The sequence below is a fragment of the Protobothrops mucrosquamatus genome, unplaced genomic scaffold (genome assembly GCF_001527695.2).
Source record: "Protobothrops mucrosquamatus isolate PMUCROS unplaced genomic scaffold, P.Mucros_1.0 scaffold77, whole genome shotgun sequence".
Lineage (NCBI taxonomy): Eukaryota > Metazoa > Chordata > Lepidosauria > Squamata > Viperidae > Protobothrops > Protobothrops mucrosquamatus.
Genome location: NW_015386454.1, coordinates 711,065 through 726,850, shown reverse-complemented (window position 1 = coordinate 726,850; position 15,786 = coordinate 711,065). Strand labels below are relative to the sequence as shown.

The window sequence follows — 15,786 nt, the reverse complement described above, 5'->3', positions numbered from 1 at the left end:
CTTCAGCTTCTCTGGCTCTGACTGGAACTTTTGAGCTTGCTTTTCAAAAAATTATAGTCTCCATAATAATGTTTAAAAATATATTCCCAATGTCAATTCTATAGAATAGAAAATCTCAATATTATAAATAAAAACTCTTCAACTACCTGGATTTTCAATAATGGTCATGCTGGCTTAGAATTCTGGGAGTTGAAGTCTGCATATCTGATTAGCAAAAGCTGCCTTATGGTAGCCAATTCAAAATATACAAGGAAGTTCCTGTTTTGGTACAATTCAAACTGATTTTGAACTTTGTAACACCACTAAAGGACAGAAACTAAGGCAGCTTAGTCCAGGAAAATATATATCATAAAAATGTGCAAAAGTCATTCTCAATTGTATACATTGTTGTTTTTAGCATTTATTTTGATGCAGGAATAAGGCCAAGGAACTAAGTTATAGATTGCATAGCTTTTCACATTCAATATCCTACTATGCTTCCAAGAAAATCAGTGTGAATCAACATCTTAAAGCAGTTCTTGGAAAAGATGCCACTGCTTTTAGATACTGAGAGCAAGTGCTATGGTTTTGTTCTTGCACATGATTCAAAGCCCAGACTGAATTCAAAATGTTGCAGAAGTCTATTCAATTATGCACTCCATGCATTGTTGCTAAAAATAAATTAATTTACTTATCTCAAAAATAAATACACACATCTGATGACAGGAACAATTATAGTGTTCCAATAATAGGAATTGCTATGTCAGCATGACATTACTTAGATTCTTCTTTTCTATAAAAGTGCCTTACCTGTAAAACCACAAGCTTCAGCCAACAAGAATGTACTCCAAGACATCAGGAAAAAAAGGGCTGTCTCCAGCAAGGGAAAGCAATGTAGTTTGGTAAACTTTGTCACGTGAACATTTTGTCAAGGCCACACAAAGACTAGATGTGATTTAAGAATTACTGATACCTGTCTCAAGGGTATTAGTGATGAGGCAGAATTATAGAGCAGCTATACAGTTAATTGTTGGTTCTCATGACATCCTAATATAGACTAAAAATGGTTTTAGATTAGCCTTAAATCTTTGCTTGGACAATGGCCAGATTCTGAACTCCTTTATCAACTGGTCTGTCATCTCCTTGCATCCCTCTTTATCTTCCTATCTGCCTTCTCCTTAAATTTACTTGCATATAATCTTTCCATTTTAGCCTAATCTGAATGAAAAGTTTGACTTAGGTTTGATCCACAATAGATCCTGTCTCTAAACCAAGTTTCCTGTGCTGCAAAATTTTCCCTCATCCAGAAAAGCTTTGGAAGATTATATGCTATCCACCACAATTCTCCAGAGACAAGAGCTGCAAAGAAGAGAAAAACAAATTGCCTGTGCCAAAAAGGGAAACTAGGACTTGGTTTGCACATACAAAAAGCTGGAAGGCATTTTAGCAGAAGGATATAAGAGCTGTCACAACTCCAGTTGCTACTCCCATCATGAAAGAACCACTGAAGATTCCAAGAAAGACGCCAACAGATTTAAAAAAGGCTGCTGCATCAAAGGCATGGGCATTTTCCCCAGTGGGTTGATATGCTACAATAGAACTGTAAAAAGAGAAGGGAGAGAGAAATAGCAATCAGCCAAAAATCTATCCTACATCATTCATTAACAACCAACAAACCACTGTTTTAGACATCAGGAAATTCTCACCTATTCATCCATTCCCAAATATCTCCAGGTAAATACAAGAACAATGATATCCCCACAATGACATTACAAAACACAGAAAAACACCTGAGCATTTTACTTACGAAGATAGTACAATAGCAACAGCATCATTTAGAACACTTTCTCCAAACAGCAGTGCATATAAATCAACATCAGCATGAAGTTCATTAAAAATTGCCAGTACAGTGACTAAAATAAGGAAACAAAAAAGTGTAAAAGGCTTAATACTGAACTGTATATAATTCTTTATAGAAAACATTTTCTCTACATTTCCTATACAGAGAAAGGTTTTCATGTTGTAATACAAACATGTAGTCAAAGATGTTAACAGGCTAAGCGTTAGTGAAATGACTTACAAGCATTTTTGCAATTTCTGTATTTACTTTACATGAATTATGCTGATCTATGACTGTAATAAATATTTAATTTGATTTGTATGTATTAAATTTATTACAAGGTAACTCTACCTTACTAGTTATACAAAACCATACAGACACAAAGTTTGATTCACACATCATGTTAAGCCAAATGCATTTTTTCTTGTTTGTTTTGCTTAGCATATTTGTGAAATCACTGCATATGTAAAGTATGCTTTATGCCTTACACACTGTATGAACCGAGCCAATTATAATGTAGGTGAATCATGCATTAAAACACACTACAACGATGTATAAACCTAATTTTAAGGACTGAGGTTTGTACCTGGATCAGTAGCAGATATTATGGCTCCAAAGAAAAGGCAATCAGTGTAGTAGAATTTATCAGAAAGCTGTCCTACCAGCTTCATTAGTTTTACCACACCATACATGAGATTCCTGCAGAATAAGAAGATGCAAGGAAACATTATTTTTTTCAGTGTTTTTATTTATTTATTTAAATACTTTTCAGTCCTACACAGAATTAAAAATACATGAAATTCAGTCAAACATAATAAACACATAAAATGCCATGTAGAGTAATATCAATGAATGAAATGGTCATAAACCACATTATTTTAGATTTAGTCTATTATGTGTTTTTTAAAATGTATGACTATTTTTATTTTCCAAGTAATTCTAGAATGGATAAATATAGAACTTAATTTATATATGATTACTTGAATGAAATGGATGGCCCTGAGATTACATTCATAACCTCTCTGTTTTCATTGAATACAAATAAATAAAAAGGGGACATTGCCCTTGATACTTCTCACACACATCACACATAGAAAGATAGAGAAGGGAGGGGAACTATTTTAAAGCTATTTTTAAAAGGTAACTAAATTGCAGGAATGAAAACAAAAAAAAATTAAAGAGAAATTTTACTGATTATTAGTTTTGCCAAATATCTTCTCTTGCATCTTCTCTGTTTTACTGAATCAGCTGAAGAACAGTGGCCAAAATTATCTCCCACAAGGCCTAAAAAATATTGCAATACTCAACTCACCCAATAATGAAACAAGAGACTGCAGTTCCCAAGAAAGCATAAGTTAAAATTGATCCAAGATTTCTGAAAAAGTGTCTCTGTAGGGAGGGAAAAAAGTGAATAAGTTGCAAAAAGGAGTTCTTCAAAATTTTTCCCAAACTCAAAAAAAAAAAAAAAAAGTACCACATTTGGTAATGTGAGTGTGGAAATGTCGGCCAGAAAACAGATGTTTATTAGAACATCAATCATCTCTGAATCATTTTATAGGGCTAGCTCACGGGTCAGCAACCCATGGCTCCGGAGCCACATGCGGCTCTTTGAGCCTTCTCCTGCGGCTCCTAGCCTCCTCCGCCATTTGCAGAGAGAGAGACAGAGACAGAGACAGACACTTGCGCTTCCCTTCTCTCTCTCTCTCTGTCTCTCTCTGTGTCTCTCTCTGAGTGCGATCGCAAGCTCGCTGCCTGCCCTAGCTCTTAGGCCCTCTTCTGGGACACTGTCCCCAGGAGTTCCCTTCCCGGCCTGGCCGGGGGCTACCCAAAAAGACCAAAGTAGCGGCGTTGGGGTCAGCGGGCATGGCGCCAGCAGGAGACAAGTCAGGTGGGTGTCGCATCACCTCGGCTCTCGCCAGCAGCTGGTTTGGAAAGAGAATTTGGGGAGGGGGAGATGCTGTTTTCTTCCTGGGAAGGCAGAAGGGGGGAAACAGGCAAAAGGGGGGAGTTTTCCCAGCCAGCCAGCCAGCCCCTTCCTGATTTTATGCCATGTTAAAAAAAAACCTCAAGCCTGGCACCACGCAGAGTTTGCACTTTGACACTCCCGCAGCCCCCTTGCTTGCCCTCCTTGCAATTGCAACGGCGCTCAGAGTAATGGGGAAGGGGGGGACGTTTCTGGGCTCAGGAAGGGAGGGAGGGAGGGGAGAGCTTAATAGGGGTGCGGGGGTGTGTGTGGCTATTGTAGCTTCAAAAAGTTGCTAAACAACTGGTCATAAGTTGAGAACTACCTGTACTAGCACTACTGTATGGTCCATACTAACTTGGGCCTAGGAAATCTGATAAAAAGGGAAACTGGTGCTATTTATTTAAAAGCTTAGTCCTGGGGAAAGGGAATTTCCTATTCTGCTCCAGCCAGATTCAAGGTAAAAGTGCAGGGAAATATAATTACTTGCCCAGTTAAGACATTTTCTCCCAAGAGAATAGTCACATCATACCCAGACATCTAAAAGTTTTAACACTGTACACTGCCTGGAGTCATTGTGTATGTTGAGCGGATAAAATAAAATAAAATAAAATAAAATAAATAATAAAATAAAATAAAATAAATAATAAAATAAAATAAAATAAAATAAAATAAAATAAATAATAAAATAAAATAATAAAATAAAATAAAATAATAAAATAAAATAAAATAATAAAATAGTGGGGGGGGGGAGGGTAGAGATTGCAAGAAATAATTTGCCAGGCTTGTGAGTGGGTTGGTGACAGACACCACACATAACCTCCTTGCTATGGAAATAGAAATCATTTCTTCTTCATCTGATGCTTCACTGGATCCAAGGCATTATTTATAAACATTTGCACTATAGATATGGTTGAGACAGGAAAACTGTAGCCATAAACATATTTAAATAAAATAAACTTAGCTTCACTGAGAAGAGCATATGGATTCTGTAATGTCAGAGTAGAAAATGGCAATATACCAAATAATTTATAATAACAAAAAAACTGCCCTCTGTTATTTTAAAAATTGAAAATAAAGACAAAACTGGGAACTATCCAGAAAAATATGTAAGTATTTAAGAACGGAACATAATATAAGAAAAAATCAGTTTTATTATGTGAACACAAGATGAAAATCCATATTCTGGAAAATAAGAGTATTTGAGGCTTACTTTTTTTAAACTGTAGCCAGCATGGAAAATAATGGGAGGCAAAAGGATGTTGAAAAATACTTCTGGGTCAAAAGTTACCTTAAAAGAAAAAGAGAGAGAACATGTTATTAAATAAAATGCCTATGTGGCTATATTTTTGATAATTTCTCATGATATATTTTTCAAATTATTTTTCTGAAATTATTACTTTGATATCTGCCTCAGGAAACAGATTTTATTGCAAGAAGTTCCTACATCACTCTAATTCACAAGTGTATGTTCCACTTTGCAAGAAGATTCAGGCAACCATTTATCTTTCCCAACAAAAGTTTCACTTAATCTACATTCTGCACATGGTAAAATGGTGATTTTCCTTCAAATACTAAGATCACAGTAATAAAATCAACAGTTGAACAAAAGAAGTTTAGATTCATATCCTTATTAGGAATATCAATGAGAAAGTGGCTTTGGATAATCCCTGATCTGTAAAAAAATAACAGAAGAAGCAAGCCACATCATGACTTGTGAGAAAGAATAAGAAATGAGTATTTAATAGTGTATGTTGCACACACCCTGAGATTTTGAGATTATCAGAACCCAGTTGATGGGAGGAGGGAAGGTAAACTACCAAACTGCTATAGAAAGATCAATACAGTAATCATGTCTAAGGACCACAGAATGCAAAAGAAATGAGATGTTACTGTATTTGAAAATCACTACAAACTGCAGCCTACTAGTAGGAAACATCACATGGCATTTCACATTTTCAGCTTTGAAAAAATCTTGTGTAAAATGGTACAGTTCAGTAAGAAAAGAATCTTAGTTAACCAAAGTCAGCTCACTTTTCGCAGTATATCATTCTGTTCCACATTGTGTATTTTTCCAGGGCTTATTTCTCCTTTTAAAGTATATTCAAAGAACTTCCCACTGATGTTGACCAACAGAGTGGAATAAGCCCTGTCTTCCTGAGAACAGCTGAAAGGCTTGTCATGACCACTGGCAGGAGGTATGCCATATCTCAAGATTACTCCAACAATCAGCCCTGAAAGACAAATAGGACTATGAGTTACATCCTACTGGGGCTATATAAGCTTTTACATGTTTTATTTCTTAAAAATATAACCAATTGGTGACAAATCCTTCTTATGTTCATTTTTATGTTCTACATAAGGAGGATAGGTATACAGATATTTTTCTCATCATTATAAGCATAACTATAATCACATTATGAAAAGCAAGCTTAATAGGTTCAGTGGGGCATCATTTTAGAATTGCCACACTGCCATATGTTGACATTTTATTTATTTTTTCTTCCCAAGTTTTTTATTAATTTTCCAATATTACATTTACACATTTGAAAAGTAACATGGCGGCTGAGCACAGTAATTCCATTACATTTGAATATCATCAGTACAAATCTCAAAGTATTACAACAACTAATTCTCTCTCTTTCTCCCATAATATCTACTGTCTCATATTCGGACCAATACATTTCTTACTCTATCAATCAAACAAAAAATACCTTTCTAGTATTCATCAATAATCTTCAGTCTATACATATCTTAATTGATTTGACATTCCATCTTTTAGACAATAACCTAGTAAGTTTTTCTTAACTTTAATTTCCCATTGATATTTAAATTTAACGTTTAATCTTTATCATTTCCAAATTTTAAATGACCCCAATTTCTAAGTCTCCTATCTCATACAGTATTTGGGGCTAATAACTTTTTTCTTTTCTTCCTTCTACTTCCTTTCTTCCTTTCCAAAAAAAAAAGAAACAAAATAAATAAATAAATAAATAAACAAACCGTCAGCATTTGTACCACAAACCAATATACAAATTTAATTATTAGTATTTATACTTCTACGTTTTACTTAATCTTTGTCTCAATTCATAATAATATCTTAAATTCAAATCTTAGTTATTTTTAAACATTCAAACTTTTAGCCAATCAGTGACCTGATAGTTAATTTTCCCTTAATATTTTAATTTAATGTTTAATATTTTTTTCCCAAATTTTTAATTAAGCACAATTCCTTTATCACAATTCCTCATACAATCTAATATTTAAAATACACACCTTATATATAAATTCTACCATCTATCTTAACAAACTAATAAAACAATATAATATTCTTATTTCAATATTTATATTTCTAGATTTTATATAACCAAAATTTTCTTTATCTCAAATCGTTACAATATCTTGTGTTCAGAATACATATTCTATCCATTTGGATATATTCTATTTTAGATCTCATGTATAAATCAAAACCCCAATCCTTTTCAGTCTTATTCTAGCTTTTTTCTTTGCCAAGTCATCTTTTGTATCCTTGCTTTTAAATCATCAAAAAGATCTCCTTGTATTGTTGTGGCTATTGTTTGATGTTGATAAAAGCATCCAGTTGATGTTTTCTTAAGAGGACTAGCTGATTTAGCAGATCATCTCTTTGTTTTTCCAATTCGATGCCGTTGTCCTAAAGTATTTATCTTCTCTTTTATCTGTTTTTCTTTTTTATCTTCAAATTTCTTCTGGTTTATAAGAAAAGTCCTTTCCTTGTTCTCTATTATCGGTTTCTTTTTTGTGTTTTCCATTGTCTATATTTGTTGAGTATCTAAGTCTTCTGTCATAGCATTTGGTTGTTTCACTTTCTCTAGAGAATTCTGTATAGATGATTCTTTGGTTGAAGTCATAGTTTGAGTTTGCATATCCAGACTTATACGTAGAGTTTGGATAATTGCTTTTAACATACAAAGAATTTGTTCCTGTTCTTCATCTGTAGGAGAAATCCATTCCTGTTCTTCTTCCATTGTAGTATATTAAACTAAAAAAAAATTTACAGTCAGAAAGTCCACCAAGTAAGGAGCTGAGCTGAGTTTCTTGCAGCTGGTGCTTCAAGGTTGCTTTATATCTTATCTATTTTCAAAGCTGTCAACAAGTCTCTCTTAAAGAATAGCAGGTTACAGTCTCAAATTTAGCCACCAGATGTCATTTCAGAATTAGTTGGATCTTTTCAGTTTTCCCCCCCTTTATTTTAAGGGAACCCCCCCCCAAATCTTCAATAATAGTTAGAGTAAAAATCAGAGAGAGAAAAAAATAGAGAATAGAAAGTTACAAGTCTTATAATCCACCAATTTTAGGAAATAGAATTCCAATTAGGATCCCAGTATTTTTCCAACGTTTTAAACTCCCGAGTGGTTGATCGCTGCTGTTTCTGGAGGGAGGGCTAAAATCCCCCTTCCCTCACCACAGGGGGAAAGTACTTTAGCAGTTTATGCAGGTAATTAAGTAATTAGGATGTAAGAGAGGCAGACCTCACCCAGTCTCTTCCATGCTGCTTTAAAGTTGCCAGATGGTAAATGTGAGTTCGGCTGTTAGCAGCCTAGGGACGAGCCATATTTCTATGGCTGGTCCTTTCATCTGCCAGTTTGGAGGGATCGCCAGCTCTAACGGGAGAGTTGCTGTTCTCCCGTGATCCAGAGAAAGCCCCTCCTTGCTGGTTGCCTCTTCGGGGCTGCTTTCGGCCCTTTTCAGGGGCCCCCAGCGATGCGAAATTGAATGGGGGAGAGAGAGTAAATCTCCCAGCCGTCCATGGTGGCCGCATGACAAACCGGAAGCTGACATTTTAATTCTTACTTGGAAAATGAGGAAGTTCTATTTATAAATAATCTGATGTGCATAAATATACTAGATTATTTTTAAAAAATATGGGGATTCATATCCCCTTCTTAGATTCAGTATACCACAATTTCTGATGATCCCCAAACCATTCAGAACTTTAAAAAAAACATAAAATGCAAACACTTGATCTTTAAAATGTCCTATCTTTATCCAATTTATGCTTGAGCAATTCACTGGCCAAAGCCCAAAATACACTGAGCAATTAAACACCAATTTGGAAACTGAAATGAATACATTTTGTTTAGCATCTTGGGTTCTGCAGTGATTCCAGTAACCAGCAGGTTGATTTGGCAAGTTTCCAGCCTCAAAATGAATTTATATCTAAGTGTCTCAAAAGTTAGAGCTGATCTGTTTTTATTGCATTTGCTATTTGTATATTTAATTTCACTCTGTATTGTAAATCGCCTAGAGAATTCTTTTTGTTCTGAAGTAGCCTATAGACAGTATTCCAAAGGGAGATGCATAAATTTGTTATTCCCCAAAAGGGGGAAAATATAAGCCTGCTAATTATGGCACAAACTTTTATTGATAAATTGTTGACATGAGTTCTTGGAAAATAGCTGTACCATATATCAGATCTTAATTTGGAGAGAATGAAAAGCTAAGATTTGTAAAAAAATAAACAAAAAAACCTTCCAGAATTCTCAGCACTTTAATCACACTACAAATTTGCATGATCATTTAGGCAAAATAGTTCAATAGTACTAGATAAATCATGTATCAGATATATCTTAAAATTATTACCTTTGGATATCTAGTGGGATACCACCAATAGAGAAAAGAAGTTCCAAAGGGAATGAAAAAATTAGCATTATGAAAAAATAGCATTAACCAATATAGAACAACACAACATGGATTATATGTTCCATGAACCATGGTTGATAAAGAAACATAATATTCTAACAATGTAGGATACTAGCCTGACCAAAGAGAGCATAAGCTTGGATCACAAGCCTATTTATTCTAGTGCCTTTTTGAGATCACAAGAATAAACTAGAGAGCAATCTCATGTATGCTTTTCAAAAGAATACCTGTTACCCGTTCAATAATTTGACATGAGCTTTGGTTTACCTTTATAAAACTCAAAACACACATATTAGAAATTTATATTTGTACAAAAGACTAATTCAAACAGTCAAGTGAATTTAAAAATGGATAATCTAAATGGATTCAAAAAATATCAGTGGACAGCTTGCATTTTCCTTGTATGCTACATTTTCTAAAAAGGTAACAAAATCTCAACAATCCAATGTGCAGACAACCCTTTAAAAAATGGTTGGGAAAATGCATTGTGATCTTGCTCTACTTTCTTGCTAAACTGCTCACACGAATTAGCAGCAAATATAAATCCAGAAAAGCTCTGCCTCTAAAAATAAAACCTAGGTAGAATAATCTGTGCATCTAATGAATAGATAATAGCTTTTAAACTATAAACTGGAGAGCAAGAAAAGAAATATTTGCCTTACATTTTTTTAGCAAAAGTACTTAATTCTGAAAGAAAAACTGAGCTACAGATGGATATTTTGAACCTGGATTTTTTCTGTAACTATAGTTGGCATGCTGAAGCTAAGAATTTGAGCAGTATGAGAAAAATGGTGCTAATCCTTAAATCCAAGGTTATGAATGACTGAACTCTGGGAGGATGAAAGTTCGAATCTGCACAGAAGTTCACTTCTCATCTTCTCTAGGGACTCACTGATAAACATATAAAGCCCTGTGGAATAATGGAACTCTACCTAGTTTGACCCTGTTTCATTGTATTGGTAAGCATTCTTATGGCAATCAACTGTATCTGTAAAAGGCCACTTTAATTGCACACTTCCAACATGTGGGCTAGGTTTCTTGGTTAGTTAAATTTTAAAGGCCTGCCTTCATAGGTGTTTTAGCAGAAGTATTATTACATAATAAAGAACAAAGGAGTCTCAGCCAATCAAGCTCCCACTGGGAAATCCTATATAGAGTGAGGGCAACCTTTACTCTGCTCAAATAGCCGCCCCCTGGTGGCACAGGGGTTTTTATCAAGACGACAGAATTAGCCCAGCATGTCTCGGCAGACCCAATTCACATTCAGAAATGAACAATCAAAGAGAAGGAATATCCTTTTGTAATCTTTGCTTCCAAGCCCATCTAGCAGCACCTGAGGCTTTTTTTCTGCTGAACTGAGGGAAGAGACTGGTTTATACACATAACCTGGCAAGTTTGTTCAAATTCATAGCCTCTCCTGTTCAACCTATCTGTTTGTATTTGGTCTTCAATATGGGAAGCAGAGGGAGGAAGGAAAGGTAAATGACAACAGGATGATGCAATATACAGAAGGGAATGAATCTTTCCATTTGCTTGATATCCCTGTTTGCACTGCAGTAAACAGAAACCAATTAATAAGGACCTTGTTTCATTCTAAAAAACACATTTTTTTTAAAAAAGCACATCCAAAAGTGAGCAATGTAAAAAACTAAACTATTAGGATTTTCTCCAAAGAAAAATGGGAAATATATTCCTACAGGCTTATTAAATATCAACTATCTTAGAAAACCAATGTCCCAAGTAAAAGAAGTAGAGAACAGGGCAGCAGTTATTTATTTTGTTGTATTTATACCCTGTCTTTCTTCTGGAGGCTCAAAGTTCCATACAAGAATTCACCTTTGTAGTTTGTAAGTTATTGTTGCAACACCCTGAGGAAGAAGATAGTGACCAGCTCTCTGAATTTCAGGGCTGAATGGGTTTAAAATTGATTTTCTTTCTTTCTGGTAGTCTAGCACACTAGTCACAACAGGGCAAAATTCTGAAAGACCTAAGCCAGGGAATTTATGCCCAGCTTATCTATTACAACAGGTGTCTGGTATAAGCCTTTGTGATGTCATGTGCAACCTGACTGTCAGAATCCAATTATATTTCATCTCTAGTTATCGACTATGGAAAACCCCATTTCTGCCCTCTCTGGATTCTGTCATACTACGAAGGGGAAGGGGGATGAGCAAAGGGGTTTTATGGCTCTCACTTCCTTCATTAAAACTTCAAAGGGACTGAATGTGGATCTCACCAAGAGGACTGACTATAACAATATGGCCATCAGCTTTCATGTACTCCTCTCTGGTCTCCCTTCCGCCGGCCGTGAGGAAAAGGGAGTGGAAATGTAACGCCTGGGATTGTCGCTGGAAGGACGGTGGGGTGGGGTGCTGCTTGGGAACATTTAAAACCTTGAATGGTAGGGGTGGGCCCTCAGGTCCTGTCTAGAACGCCTGCAACCATATTCTCTTAATAAAGATGCCTGTTGGAAGAGATATTCCAAGAGTTCTGTCTTCTTAAGATGCAAAGTGGGGTGGGTCCTTACATTAGACAGGATCTGCAGAATTAGTCCACCTGGAAGGGAGAACCTTGAGGGGGACTTTGCAAAAATTACCATGTCAGACGATGGAGCAGGGAAGGGAGAAAACTCCCCGGAAAGGGAGCCGCTGCCCTGACTGAAATCCTGCCAGATGTCGGGATCTGAGAGGTCAGATTCCTCAGGAGAAGAGGTGGTGGAGACACGAGACCACAAACCTCGGTGGTCAATGAGCATTGGAAAGAAAGGCGAGTGGGAAAAGAAATCAAGAAAGGTGATCCTGAAACGGGGGGCCAACCAACCTGAATGGAAGGAGGAGATGGGGAAATCCCTGCACGCAAGTGAAGAGGAAGGGAGCTGGGCACCGTACTCGGGCTGGATCTTAGAGAAAGCTATTGACTTGATGAAGAGAACTCTCAGCTCCCTAGGAGAGGAGAATTCTGAGCCCTACGGCTGCCCCAGCTCCTGGAGCCTCAATGGGAGAGACACCGAGGGGGAAGTGGAACCTGCAGCCCCGGGGATGTCTGCTGATCCAGTAGTCCCCACTCCCCACCGACCCGCAGATGGCAATCTGGATGGAAGACACTACCACCGACAACGAAGGCACCAAACCATTCAAAGACTCCCGCCGCTGGACGTGAGATTCAAGGGGGAGCTGACACGCTTGGGGTTTTTCCTAACCCAAGTCCTCAGCTACATGGAGGAATACGGGCAGCACATCCCCAGCGACATAGCCTGTATCCGGATCGTGCAATCTGCCCTGGACGGGCCGACTGCAGATTGGGTGGTGAACTTGCACGACTCCAATGCCCCAGAGCTCAACAATTTCAACCATTTCATGTCCTCTCTGAGAAGGCGATTTGAGGACCCCCTGGCTGATCGCAAAGCCCGTGAAAGGATCAAAACGATGAGGCAAGGCAAACACCTAGTAGCTGAATATACGCAAGAATTCCGGGCCATTGCCAGCAAACTGAACTGGCCGGAAGACATCCTCTTTAGCCATTTCAAAGACGGACTAAATTACGACCTATATGATGCTTGCCTGCCCCGAGGGGACCCACACCAACTTGATGAATGGTACGTTCTGGCAGAGGAAGCAGAGATCGACATACTGAAGAGGCACTGCCGAGGAAAACAATGGAGCCGCTCACCGCCTGAGTTGACACGTGAACCAGTGAAACCATTGGCTACGGCCAAGAAGCAAATGGGGTGTTTCAAGTGTGGGAGAGAGGGGCATCGGGCTGTAGAATGCCGCTCCAAAGCCCCCCAGCACAACCCAGACAGATCACCGGCCAGCAAATCTGGAAAGTCTCCAGCTAAGCCAAAAGAACCTGCCATGAGAATGATGGAGGCTGTGGAATCCCCCACCTCTGCTCATCAGTGGGAAAGAACTCCAGCCTACACCGCAGGGCTGGTGGACGCCTCAGACGACAGCTCGGAGGGCGAACCCCTGGTAAGTGGACCTATTGCACCCATCCTCAAGACAGTGACTATATTAATTCCCCCCATTTATTTATTTATTTATTTATTGAATTTATATACCGCCCTATCTCCCTTACGGGACTCAGGGCGGTGAACAGGCGATAATAAAAACCACGATAAATATACACAAATTTCTGTCTAAAATCAAATTAAATAACAGGCCTGAAGCTGTGAAGCTGTGAAGGTGAAAGCCTTAATAGACTCTGGCTGCACCCGCTGCCTCATTAGCCCGACGCTAGTGGGGAATCTGGGCATTCCGTCGAGGAGACTGGAACAACCAATCTCATTTGGCCAGTTAGATGGGTCCATAGCAGAGGGGGTGCAGCCACTTTACCAATACACCTCTCCCTGGGCAAACATGAGGAAGACATAACGTTTGTAGTGACCCCAGGCATGGAATGCCCGATGATCCTAGGGATGGAATGGTTAAAAAAATGGAACCCCTGGGTGAATTGGAGGACAGCAGAAATCAATTTCCCAAAAGGGGACCCTATGGACTTAAAATCCCAAGGGGAGCTACCAAAATTAAGAACGGAAAAAGCATCCATGGGAGAGAAAAAGGGACTACCAGAAATACCAGAGGAATACAGAGATCTTACTGAAGTTTTCAGTGAGGAGAGGGCGGATGAGCTCCCCCCCCACCAACCCACGGACTGTGCCATTAAATTCAAGCCTGGGGCAAAACTCCCGAAGCCCAGATTATACTCCATGAGCCCAAAGGAGAAGGAGGAAATGGAAAGATTCATAAAGAAAAACCTAAAAAGGGGGTTCATTGAGCCAGCCAAGCCTAAAGTGGCTGCCCCGGTCCTCTTTAGAGAGAAGAAGGACGGCTCTTTACGCTTATGCGTGGATTATAGGTCCCTGAATACAATCAGTGAAAGCAACCTATACCCTCTGCCCCTCATGAAGGACATGTTGTCACACCTCTTGAAAGCATTTATAAAAATATCAGATTTAGATCTATTTCATTATTTTCAAGAGTGGGATCCATTACCAAAGCTAGATCCATCATTAGCATTTTATTTTTAAAAAGTAATGAAACTTGGAATTTACTGTCCATAGTATCAGCTGTAATTTGAACTTTACTCCTGGTTTCCTCCAAAGCTTGGAGCAACTCATTTTGCTCCCTATCAATATTCATCTCTACAGAAACCTTCCTCTGAGATGGGTTAGGAAATCTATCAATGATTCATCCAATATCAAACAGGAGTCTTCTGTTAGCCCAGAGATTAAATCTGATGTCTCACATTTCAAACATTTAAATGGTACTTGTCTTTATTGCAGACAGAATAAACAAACAAACCTTAAAACCTATCTTATTCTCTTAAAGGCATTCTTCTAACACAAATAGCAACTAAGAAAGGATGAAAGAATAGATAGGCCCTCTCTTCCTTCAAAAGCATGCATTTTAATTGCACAAATTGAATCAATAGCACATCCATTTATTTGGGTATTTTAGAAATGTAATAGCTATTTTACATAGCTCAATTTTATAGCAGAGAAAAAAGCCATCGAACAAATACTTTTTATTCAATCTGAATCAAAGCACTGTAGAATTTGGTTAGTATTATTTATATTACCATTTGATTAGTATTTATACTACTTTCCTTTGGCTTGTCTTTATATTGGTAATCAGACCTCTATCTCCTGAGAGTGAAAAACCCTGATATGTTGATATTTTTTAGAATTGGGCAAGTTAGCCCTATGTTTGGAATATTTAATAGATGAGAATTCACCTTTGCTCCCCACTGTAAGGAATAAGTTAATTCCACACAGTACTATATCTGAAGAAAACTGCAGCATTTCTTTATGACTCAAGTACAGAATAATGTCTAGAATACTTTAGTCAATACTTTTTTGATTCGTGGCTAAACTTCTGTCATAAGATGCAAGGTGCGATGTTTGAGTAGCACAACAGTCAGTCTCTCTTAAGAGGTAGTCTTTGGCCTAAGTTTTATGAAACTGAAACAACTGCTCTCAAGAGGATGAAAACTGAAAAAAAAGTACGCCCAATCACAATGATCGTCTCTACAATATAATCCGAAATCCAGGTAAGTAGTTATATGTAACTTGCTTAGATTGTAGCGATTTTATTTGACCTTTTCTATGTGTGATTGCTGCTTTCCTTTGTTGATCCCAATCTCTTGCATACCTGTTTAAAAATATTAACATCACAATATAATATTACTGCCACAGATTACCTCCCACCGACCTGTACGCTCTCACAGAGTGGGTCTCCTCAGGGTGCCGTCAGCCAGACAGTGCCGGCTGGCGACCCCAAGGGGGAGGGCCTTCTCTGTGGGAGCACCCACCCTCTGGAAC

At 37.8% G+C, this 15,786-nt stretch overlaps 1 protein-coding gene across 2 annotated transcripts in view; it reads right to left on the bottom strand.

The window, feature by feature from the left end:
* The window catches only part of SLC9A7 (solute carrier family 9 member A7), a 67,524-nt gene that overhangs the window by 38,700 nt on the left and 13,038 nt on the right, over positions 1-15,786 (bottom strand). For both annotated transcript variants that reach the window (XM_015812270.2, XM_029283401.1), the window contains exons 2-8: positions 5,817-6,016; positions 4,996-5,073; positions 3,132-3,208; positions 2,406-2,518; positions 1,787-1,892; positions 1,438-1,579; positions 790-895 (exon numbers count right to left, since the gene is read on the bottom strand). In XM_015812270.2, the coding sequence (XP_015667756.1) occupies positions 790-895; positions 1,438-1,579; positions 1,787-1,892; positions 2,406-2,518; positions 3,132-3,208; positions 4,996-5,073; positions 5,817-6,016 (822 nt within the window). The remainder of the gene's footprint in view (positions 1-789; positions 896-1,437; positions 1,580-1,786; positions 1,893-2,405; positions 2,519-3,131; positions 3,209-4,995; positions 5,074-5,816; positions 6,017-15,786) is intronic.